This window comes from Doryrhamphus excisus, chromosome 3 (genome assembly GCF_030265055.1).
Source record: "Doryrhamphus excisus isolate RoL2022-K1 chromosome 3, RoL_Dexc_1.0, whole genome shotgun sequence".
Lineage (NCBI taxonomy): Eukaryota > Metazoa > Chordata > Actinopteri > Syngnathiformes > Syngnathidae > Doryrhamphus > Doryrhamphus excisus.
Genome location: NC_080468.1, coordinates 23,823,511 through 23,834,899, shown reverse-complemented (window position 1 = coordinate 23,834,899; position 11,389 = coordinate 23,823,511). Strand labels below are relative to the sequence as shown.

Below are 11,389 nucleotides of genomic sequence, written 5' to 3'. Positions count from 1 at the left end.
AAATTTGTGAAAAAAGTTGTCTACATGTAAAAACAAAACGTATGTTATTAGTATCAACATTTTAGGTTTTTTTTTTACACTGTATGCCTTTTTGCAGTATTTTCTTTGATTAATTTTTTTTTTTTTTTTACAATGCCACACAGCCAAGGGCCAATAAAAACACAAACCATAGCCTGCAAATGGCATCTACAATGTAAGATAAGATGCTTTATGTGTGAAGGGGATACAAGTTAATAGAAAACAAAACTAGTGAGATGGTTTTCCAACTGACATCATGAGTTATATTTTGGCTACGCTTCTATTTATAATCTAAAGCAGCTGGAAATATCATTCAGACTCTTACAATATAAACACCAGGTATACCTCGTTTTTTGTTATTAATTCGTTCCAATTCTAACAAATTGTATATATATATATAATTTATTCAGGATTTCAACTTTATGCTATTAAAATGACAGTATTTTTCCTCATAATATTACAACATTGTTCTTGTAAAATGATGACTTTTACTAAATCTGTTCTCTCAAAATCAACCGCTGATTTTTCCATTTGTTAAATGCTGTTATTAAATTATATTTTTCAAATGCACTTTGGACACCCCTGCTCAAGGGAGTTGTGCATCCGGTGTGAATAGTGCACCACTTGTACACCAGCTGGATACAAACTTTTTTGTTTTTTTTTAATGTACAATTGATTTGAGTCCTGATCAAGTTTGTCTGTGGTGTTTACATCATGTGAGAATAGTTTCTATCCCGGTATTGGAACTGGTTTCGCAATTGCATGAGGACACTGCCTAACTTGTCCCGCTACAAGTTGATATGATCACACACACACACACACACACACACAAAACAATCATTCATAGCTGTATATACCCTCTGTGACCCGCTTGTCTGAGTATCCTTGAGTTCTTCCACTGGGTGGACAGAGTGGGGAAACAGCTGCATTTGGGCGGGTAAAAATATAAAGGGTGAGAAGAGGGACATTTTTCTTTAAATATGACTGACTATTATTCTGAGTCTTCTGCTTGACTAAAAGCTGTTCAGAGGACAGTGAAGACAACACAAATAATACTGAGATAGACAAGTAAGCCCTTGTTTTCTTGTTGCTACAGAAACCAAATCAAGTCCAAATCTGCAAATTGCCGTCTAAACTCCAGACAACATACATACTTGTGTGTCCTGTTCCCAAGAACATATCCATACAGATTCAAATTTCATGCGTAGGAATGAGTGATCATGTGCCTGGACGTTATCCCAGTGAGAGCAACAAGACCCCAGTGGGTGTCATGCGGCATCATTCTATGTGGGACTTTTGTAAATATAGCCGGCATAAGCCAAACACCTGTCAGGTGTCCGTTACAAGGCGGAGAAGGTCGCTCCGCAGCCGTGACACAGCAGTCTACACGGACTTCAAGCAGAGGTGTCCAAAGTGAGGTCCGGAAGCTATTTTTGGCTCACTGCTTATTTTTTTATTATGTTGTACAAATAAAAGGAATTATTAATGAGATCTATTTTTAGATATTACATTAATTTGTCCTCTATAATGCAGAGATAAGATTTAAATGTATTTAAAGTGCCACCCAAAAAGTTTGGACACTGGTCTGAAGAACAGTAAGCAATCATACAGGTTGGGATGCAAAGTTTGTATTAATCGTATTCATATCATATATTAAAAAATAAAAATATATTTGATATGTTTAATTTTGGAAAAGCCTGAAACTAATCCAGTATCCTATATCGTGGTTCAAACGTTTCGCTTTCTATCACATTTTTTTTCCCCAATATTAACAAATTGTCTGTTTTGTGGTCGACTACGGCCTATTATTAGTCACAAATTTATTCGACAAATTATGCATAAGCCAAACACCTGTCAGGTGTCCGTTACAAGGCGGAGAAGGTCGCTCCGCAGCAGTGACACAGCAGTCTACACGGACCTCAAGCAGAGGTGTCCAAAGTGAGGTCCGGAAGCTATTTTTGGCCCACTGCTCCTTTTTTTATTATGTTGTACAATTAAAATAAATTATTAATGAGATCTATTTTTAGATTTTCCAGCATAAAATGGGTAAATGGGGCTGCGTTGCGGATGAGTGGTTAGCGCGCAGGCCTCACAACTAGGAAACCAGAATTCAATTCCACCCTCGGCCATCTCTGTGTGGAGTTTGTATGTTCTCCCCGTGCATGTGCGGGTTTTCTCCGGGTACTCCGGTTTCCTCCCACATTCCAAAAACATGCTAGGTTAATTGGCGACTCCAAATTGTCCATAGGTATGAATGTGAGTGTGAATGGTTGTTTGTCTATATGTGCCCTGTGATTGGCTGGCCACCAGTCCAGGGTGTACCCCGCCTCTTGCCCGAAGACAGCTGGGATAGGCTCCAGCACCCCCGTGCACCACCCTCGTGAGGATAAGCGGTAGAAAATGAATGAATGAAAACGGGTAAATGATCTAAAATACAATGAAAGCCATTAATGGGGTAGTTTGGATTTTTTGACATGAAGTTCTATGACTTCCCGATCAGCAGTGTAGTGCGTCAACGGTGACTTCACTACTTTGTCCTATGAGCTGAGCACTTGTCATATTTCAGTAATGAGGAGCATAGTTCCGGTTAGTTGTTGGGGCTACTTAAGTAAAGAGTTGGCTTTGCAAAACAACATTTGTTCAAAAAAGTAGTACATTAGCATCACAAAAATGCTACTTTTTCATCTTGGAACCTTGAACCAAAAAGACCTGCATGGCAGTGTCTTTCTTATGGGGGGAGTCATGACCACTGACTTTAACTGGGGCAAGTGAGGCCTGCAGTTCTTTGGATGTTGTGGTAGCGTCTTTGGAACTTTGTAAGTGAGCTAGCTGGACATGCTAACTAATAGAGGGGCATAGGGAGATGTCCTACACATTTCAATGTGCTGTCTTTTAATGAGAATAACAAAACAGCTCAGTGCAATCATCCTTTGTTGTGATGCAACACTATGCCAAAAAATGAAGTGCCATAGCCACATTTACTATTAACAACGAAAAGGAAGTACATGACAAAAGAAGTTGAAAAAAATCTTGAAATTGTCTAAAGAGGGAGGTGAAGGGAATAGTGGGAGCGAGCCCAGCAGCGAACAGGTTTACCCACCCTGCCGATGACGGGCAGCTTGTGGGCGTACGTGCGTGGCGGCACTGCGGTGAGAGCTGGAGTCGGAGCAAATGTGGTTTGAAAAGGGCGTCTGCCTCGGCAACTGCGTCCCATTTGTCTGCCGCCGATGAGGAAAGAGAAAGTCAAAGGCCCCGATTGAGGAGACATGAAGCGAGCTTTAGGGAAAACATCCCGGGATGGACCCGGCTGGCGCTGGCCTGCACGGGAAGCGGAGGAGCGGGAGCGCTGCATGGATGAGGAAGAGCGAGCCAAAGACCTGATGGGAAAATAATAATGTAGGTTTTGGGTTTTTTTTGTGAAAAGTGAGGGAGTGTCCTACCTTCCGGATCCAGTCAGAGCCAGGCTGGGAGGTGGCGGCTCTGTCCGAGGACTCCCATCATGCCTGGGGCTGATGTTCAGATTGGCTGTGAGCTGGGGCATCTTCCGGGTAGCGTCAGGGTTAGAGGAAGCTCCAGCGGGATCCTTCCTGGCGACACCGAGCCGGGCCGCCCGGCCGCCAAAACCATGCCCGGTACTGAACCTGACGGCCAGGCTGTCTCCAAAGAAGGAGTAGAGTTCACAATACATAGCAGGGAGCGGTACAGGGGTCCAGTCTTCCCAAGGGCAGCCAGCACCGCCAGCCTGGAGGTGGCTGGCAATTCCCAAGGCTGCCTCGGAGAGAGGTTCTGGAGGCGGGCTAAGACCTGGGGAGCTCACCCTGTAACCCAGAACACCTGCTGCCGAGCCCAGCAGAGCACTGGAGCCTCCGTCTGCCAGCTGGGACAGAGACAACGCCTTCATCTTTAGCAAGCGCTCCACTGCCACCTATTGGGAACATGGAAGAACTACACATCACTTCTTTTTTCATGATGATTGCAGGAAGATGGGGGCGGCACGGCGGTCTAGTGGTTAGCACGCAGACCTCACAGCTAGGAGACCAGGGTTCAATTCCACCCTCGGCCATCTCTGTGTGGCGTTTGCATGTTTTCCCCGTGCATGCGTGGGGTTTTTTTCCGGGTACTCCGGTTTCCTCCCACATTCCAAAAACATGCTAGGTTAATTGGCCACTCCAAATTGTGAGTGTGAATGGTTGTTTGTCTATATGTGCCCTGTGATTGGCCGGGCGACCAGTCCAGGGTGTACCCCGCCTCTCGCCCGAAGACAGCTTGTGAGGAAAAGCGGTAGAAAATGAATGAATGAATGAATGCAGGAAGATGGACTTACCAAGATGGCTCCATAGACCTTGTGTCCATCTGCTTTGACCTGGGCATTGGACACAGAGTAGTCATCTAGTACGGCCTGCAGGTTGGCCCAATAGGCAGGAAGATGCGGGAATAGAACCCTTTCAACAGCCTGAAAAGGATTAAAATTATTCCACCCTGACGTGGTGTGCTTCTACAACATGAAGCATACCTTCCATCCCAGAGCATGGAGGCCCACCACAGCACCATAGTGGGAGCAGAGCGGCCTCACGGGATCAGACAGAACCTTCTGTAGAGACAGTAGAATCTGGTGGTAGAGTCCACTCACCAGATCACCGTGAGTCCTGGAAGGAATACACATCATTGCCATCATTTACTTTTATTTTGAAGGCCAACAAAATCGAGCTCCTCACCAAAAGATGTGGCTGAGGAGCAGCGCTGCGTAGTCCCTGAGCGTCCAGTGGTCATTGAGAGGGTTGATGGAGGCCGCCAGAGGCTCCAGGATGCAGTACATGACACTGGACACCAGACTGCGTACGTAGGAGCCCAGGTACAGGTAGGGGTTCTGGACCAGGCTCTTCACCATGTGCAGGAGCCTGTTGAGCTGTTCCAGGTCATGGCTCACAGATTTCACCTGACACACAGAAAAAGGTACTACTACACTTACAGATATTACAGACATAATTTCAGTTTTACATGTTGATAAATAGGACGGCACGGCGGTCTAGTGGTTAGACCTCACAGCTAGGAGACCAGGGTTCAATTCCACCCTCGGCCATCTCTGTGTGGACTTTGCATGTTCTCCCCGTGCATGCGTGGGTTTTCTCCGGGTACTCCGGTTTCCTCCCACATTCCAAAAACATGCTAGGTTAATTGGCGACTCCAAATTGTCCATAGGTATGAATGTGAGTGTGAATGGTTGTTTGTCTATATGTGCCCTGTGATTGGCTGGCGACCAGTCCAGGGTGTACCCTGCCTCCCCTGGGATAGGCTCCAGGGAAGGAAAAGGCATCGAGTACACAGTATTGTCCTTTCAAAAAGTGAGGTTCAATGCTGGAAAATGTTGAGTGAATTGACTTGTGAAACAGCACCCTCTGCTGGATTTGTAGATGCAGCACATTTAGATGGCACCATTAAACAACTTTCCATTAAATGTTACCAGAAAAAGTAAAAATGTGTACATTTTTCACCAGAAAAACAAATATGCGAATATGCCACATGGGGCAGCTAATGCCAAACATCTAAAAGGAACACAAAGATGTCGATAGCTTAGCATATATTGACCAAGCACTACATTAAATTTGTTTTAGCATTCATATACACAATGTATCAAAGTCCCATCCGTGCATACTTCCATTTTTCTGTATTCAGCCTTCAGTGATCAACTTCAACATATAATTCATGATGGTCTTTGCCAGGCTTACCCCACTGATGACATACACAAAATACGGAAGCAAGGCGGCCATTTTGGAGTTGGACTGGAGGTCAAGCAGAGCTACCTGTAACAACAAGAGGAGAGACTGAGATGGTGGTTTTAGCATTAAGTGTGTGATGTGAATATGCAAAGGACCTTCATGAGATGGGGGTCCTCTCCCAGGATGGCTCGCGTGATCTGCTGGTAGTACTTCAACAAGTCATCCGACAAAGACTGGACCGCTGAGGGAACTTGGAAGAAAAACATTAATTAGAGAATGTTTTGGAGTCAACAGCGTAGGTCTTACCTGTTCCCTGAGCTTCCACGTTGCCTTTCCCATCAAGGTACGATACACTCACTAAGAGGATAAATACACACATCAGAGAGGTGTTTATCTTGTGAGTCATGTGACCGGCGGTTCTTCACGGTACCTCGCACCATGGTCTCAGCACAGCCTTTGGGAATGTTGGTGGCCAGGGCCAACTCCACCAGGTTGATGTCGCGTTCCTCAGTGAAAAACAGCTCGCCTTCTTTCACCGAGCGGAACGGCAGGACATCTTGGGAGCCGTAACCGCAGACAGCCTAGTGAACATACACACACGTAGCATTAAAGGAATTATTAATGAGATCTATTTTTTAGATATTACATTCATTTGTCCTCTATAACGCCAAGCTAAGATGTTTTAAATGTATTAAAGTGCCACCCAAAAAGTTTGGACACTTCTGGTCTAAAGAACAGTAAGCAATTCATTCATTTTCTACCGCTTTTTCCACACAAGGGTCCTGGAGCCTATCCCAGCTGTCTTCGGGCGAGAGGCGGGGTACACCCTGGACTGGTAGCCAGACAATCACAGGGCACATATAGACAAACAACCATTCACACTCACATTCATACCTATGAACAATTTGGAGTCGCCAATTAACCTAGCATGTTTTTGGAATGTGGGAGGAAACCGGAGATGCCCGAGGGTGGAATTGAACCCGCTGTGCGCTAACCACTAGACCGCCGTGCCGCCCACTACGGCCTATTATTAGTCACAAATTTATTCGATAAATTATGCATTTTCCAGCATAAAATGGGTAAATGAGGCTGCATTGCAGCTGAGTGGTTAGCGTGCAGGCCTCAAAGCTAGAAGACAAGAGCTCAATTCCACCCTCGGCCATCTCTGTGTGGAGTATGCATGTTCTCACCGTGCATGTGCGGGTTTTCTCCGGGGTACTCAAATTCCAAAAACATGCTAGGTGAATTGGGGACTCCAAATTGTCCATAGATATGAATGTGAGTGTGAATGGTTGTTTGTCTATATGTGCCCTGTGATTGGCTGGCGACCAGTCCAGGGTGTACCCTCTGACCCAAAGACAGCTGGGATAGGCTCCAGCACCCCCCCGCGACCCTCGTGAGGAAAAGCTGTAGAAAATGAATGAATGAATGAATGAATGAATGAACCGGGCGGCATGGCGGTCTAGTGGTTAGCGCGCAGACCTCACAGCTAGGAGACTAGGGTTCAATTCCACCCTCGGCCATCTGTGTGTGGCGTTTGCATGTTCTTCCCATGTATGCGTGGGTTTTCTCCGGGTACTCCGGTTTCCTCCCACATTCCAAAAAACATGATAGGTTAATTGGACAACTCCAAATTGTCCATAGGTATGAATGTGAGTGTGAATGGTTGTTTGTCTATATGTGCCCTGTGATTGGCTGGCGACCAGTCCAGAAGACAGCTGGGATAGGCTCCAGCACCCCCGCGACCCTCGTGAGGAAAAGCGGTAGAAAATGAATGAATGAATGAATGAATGAATGAACCTCCACGTTGCTCCAGCGGAGAGCTCTGTTAAAGTCCTCCACTGTCAGCTTCCTTCTCTTGGCATGTCTCATGAACTGAGAGCTGCTCTGCAACACAAACAAAAACACTACCTCAGCGTACATAAAAACAACAATCACCTGTGCCTCAGCCATGCTTCATGCTATACACTCACCTGCGTGGCCTCTCTCAATCGGTAACAAACGTCCTCAGCCAGCAGGGCGGCCACGTCGTCGCCCAGCTCCACTCCAGCACTCTCCGCCATCAGTTTTACGGAATCCCGAGAAACTTCCGCAAAGCGTCGCTCTTCTCGCTCCGCCATTGCCACGGCTGTGTACAACAGGGTCACACTTAACGCTATGTCAACAATGACACACGTAAAGGTGATGGAACATATCCGGGATTCACCAACAAACTTATTGGATAGGATTCCAGCTCTTTAGAGTTTGTTGAACAACCGTGTGTATATTTTATAGACCAGTTTTACTTAAATGAATGGCGTTTTCATAGAGGTTCATAGACGACGGTTACATTTGCTGTGGTTTAGGTTGCACATTCGCATTTTCCACAATTAACTCACAAGAGAGAGATGATATAAAGTACACATTTGTTTGGAAGCACGTAACCAAATGTACTAGTGCCACAAAGCGTGTGCAACTCGAGCTATGATGCTACCGGTCTTAGCTAGCGACAATCAAGAAACACAAGAAAAGCATTAGCTTACACATTGAGCATGTAAACTATTTGGATATATAGAATAACGTTGCCGCTTACTTTATTATACAGATGGAGTTTGAATATCCACAGTCATGAGGAAAGCTTGGTTGAAAGCTGAAGCAGCTCTATAGCGTCGACCGCCATAGTAGTAAAATGTGAGACGTTAGCGAACGAGTCGTCTTTCTGAACGACTCCTGAAGTGAAGAGAACCAATTCCCTGTTGCAAACTACTCGTTTGGATTCAAAAGGTTTTGAGTCCGAGTTGTCCTGACATAAGATGGAATCTATGGCTCTTTGGAAGGAGACATATTGAGCAGTCATTCGAAAGATTCGCTTGTTATGCTTTTTAAAAAGGTTCATAGTAAAGTTTCAGATTATCCTAGCCACAACTGTAGCCCATGTTATGATTGTTAGTGCCTGCTGTGAGAATTTACAGCAGAAATAAGCCACTTTGAAAGAGTCGGGTGCGAGTGTGCCGCGTAGAACAGTTACTGACACCTTGTGACAGTGGTAAAGTACTACAATCACAATTTGAATCCATCTTAATAGCATTTGTACTTTAGTTCATTGAACCTTTTGGCAAAAAAAAAAAAAAATAGATAATACACACAAGTGGCTTAAATAGGAATATTGAGGACAATCATGGCTGACTTAAGGTTTGAAAAATCGGGAACGATTGCCTGAGAGACCAGTACTTTGGAACGATTGCCTGAGAGACCAGTACTTTGGAACGATTGCCTGAGAGACCAGTACTTTGGAACGATTGCCTGAGAGACCAGTACTTTGGAACGATTGCTGCCCCCCTGCAGTGAAGCAGACACTTTAAGACAAAAAGGTAGTTTTAAAATTAGTTTATTATACCGAGTCAGGCATCTCTCACTTCATTAATAAAAGTATGTACAATAGTTTAAAAATTAAGTTACACTCATAGCTGTAGTGATGCAGAATTGTGCGCTTGACTAAAAATTAAACAGGTATAAAAAAAAAATTACATAAAAGTTTAGATTCCATGATAGAAAAAAGGTTAAAAACTAAAACTTCAGCTGCAGTGTCGAGCGCTCTCCTGGTTCTCGCCACATTCAGTCACACTTGTCCCACAGGTCGTGGGCCTTGCTGCCCTCCAGCTGCTGCAGGTGAAGAGCCAGCGGTAGCAGCAGGTTGCTCAGGTGCTGGCTGGAGAAAGTGAACGCGTTGTGGGCCGTGACCTCTGCCGGTGGCGTCGCCAACGGGGAGGTCGAGGACGGAGACGATGGCGTGGAGGAGCTGGAAAAGGCGAATGGGGACGTGGGGGATGACAGGCCGTCGCTGCCTGGTGACAGCTGAGAGGCGAAGCTGTGCTTTGAGCTTCTCACTTTGTTGGGGAGGCCGTGTTGGAAGTGGCAGCGTGTTCCGTACAGGCAGAAGCCGAATGAACTGAAGGTGCGGCACAGGGCGCCTCTGGGCTTCCATTCCCTGCCCGGTTGTTGCACTCTAGTCTTGTCACCGCCGTCCATTGACTCAGACGTGCTCCTGCTGGCCTCATTGTCATCCACATGCAGGAAGCTGCAGCGTGTGCCATAGGGGCAGACGCCAAAAGTGCGGTAGTTGCGGCAGGGTATGTTCCTGCGGCCACGCGGGGCAGGGCGTTGCTCAGTGGGGCCGTGGACGAAGAGGCAGCGGCTTCCATAGCAGCAGTGGCCGGCTGTGTGGAAACTGCGGCAGAGCTCCGTTTTGTACTTGGGGTGGCGGGAGGGAACGCGGAGGTCATGGATGCCGTGGGCGAACTGGCAGCGCTCGGCATACTGGCAGACACCAGAGGAGGCATAGCGGCTGCACAGTTCCGTCTTGTAACGGGTGGAGCACACCCACGGGATGAGGGGGAAGGGAGAGTCCAGGACAGGGAGGAGTGCTTTGACCAGGGAAATATCTTCACCTCCATCTGGTTCCTCGCTGGAGAGCAGGTTGTCAACCAGCGCCTCGTCATGGCAGGCAGGCAGAAACAAGTCATCACTGCTAGCCTGAAACGTTGAGAAAACAATAGTTAACACATGCACATGTTCGAGTACTGGGATTTCCCCATGAAAAAAAGGACTCATTTTTCCACTTCAATTTGGTATCAAATTGATGCAGATCTAAAACTGTGTCGTCTACCTTGGTTAGGTGTTGCATGGAGGTGCCAACCCTAAAAATTATTACACCCACTTCCTGTTCCATCACTGAAAACCACACCAACACATTAGCCATGATTGTTAGCCAACAGCAGCTATTTGGCAAAGGTTAGCTGCTAATGTTAATGAATTGTATATCAGTCATATCCACACGACTCCAAATTGTCATTTCAAAGACTGCTGGTGTGTGTGTGTGTGTGTGGCATGGACATTTACACAAGTCACTAGTATAGTCCAATTTGAAGCCAAAAGAGTGCACCATGTAAACAAGACAACTCATGTGAAATAGCCATTTTTGACTGGTATTATCCAGTCATGTTGGGGCATGTTCTCAACACTGACACTGGGTGAGACATTAGCCAATTATTAATTGCAATACTTTCAATATACTGAACTCAACAAGTGCCAAATATTCGACAATTTACTGTAACTTCCTTAATACTGAAGTTAGAGAACTGAATTAGGCATCAAATTAAAAAGGTACTTCGATGCTTTATAAAGCTACATAGCACAAATTAGCTTGTTTTTTAAAGTGGCTTACCTCTGTCATTGCTACTGAACGGTGCTGGTGTCGAGGCTGAAATTGAAACCGTCAAAGACCGAGAGTTTTGTTTCTTTAAAAAGAAATTTGAAAGGTGGCCTCGGACACTGCTGTCTTTTGTAGAACCGTCCGTGTGGAGAGAATGGGAGTAGGGTCGTCTTTTAAAGCAGCTGAGCAGCGCCTGTTTCAAACGAGCATCAGGTGCGCGCCTGCGTGACCTCACGGGAGGTGTGGGGCGGGGCTGAGCTGGTCACGTGACCGGAAACGCCCAACCAGATTTTAGATACAAACTGTTTTCATGACTTTGGCTACAGAAAGTACTCTTATAGTATAGTATTTACACTGTAACAAGAATCGAAATGCCTACGTAATAAAAAAAAGAAAACAAATTTGTCTTATTTACTTCTATGTATTATAAAGTCTATCATTATATTTTTAAAGTCATTAAAGA

The 11,389-nt window shown here is 45.6% G+C and overlaps 2 protein-coding genes across 2 annotated transcripts; both read right to left on the bottom strand.

Moving 5' to 3' along the window:
- Window positions 1–2,590: 2,590 nt before the first annotated feature.
- taf6l (TAF6-like RNA polymerase II, p300/CBP-associated factor (PCAF)-associated factor) lies at window positions 2,591–8,447 on the bottom strand. Its single transcript, XM_058067984.1, has 12 exons — window positions 8,308–8,447; window positions 7,709–7,863; window positions 7,536–7,622; window positions 6,166–6,316; window positions 6,042–6,092; window positions 5,891–5,985; window positions 5,745–5,819; window positions 4,734–4,954; window positions 4,532–4,664; window positions 4,343–4,471; window positions 3,459–3,943; window positions 2,591–3,395 (listed from the first exon to the last, which is right to left on the bottom strand). The coding sequence occupies exons 2-12, from the start codon at window positions 7,853–7,855 to the stop codon at window positions 3,059–3,061; spliced, it is 1,911 nt and encodes a 636-aa protein (XP_057923967.1). The 5' UTR covers window positions 7,856–7,863; window positions 8,308–8,447; the 3' UTR covers window positions 2,591–3,058.
- A 639-nt stretch (window positions 8,448–9,086) lies between these two features.
- On the bottom strand, window positions 9,087–11,106 carry cth1 (cysteine three histidine 1). Its single transcript, XM_058068059.1, has 2 exons — window positions 10,939–11,106; window positions 9,087–10,247 (listed from the first exon to the last, which is right to left on the bottom strand). The coding sequence occupies exons 1-2, from the start codon at window positions 10,945–10,947 to the stop codon at window positions 9,330–9,332; spliced, it is 927 nt and encodes a 308-aa protein (XP_057924042.1). The 5' UTR covers window positions 10,948–11,106; the 3' UTR covers window positions 9,087–9,329.
- Between the last annotated feature and the right edge of the window lie 283 nt (window positions 11,107–11,389).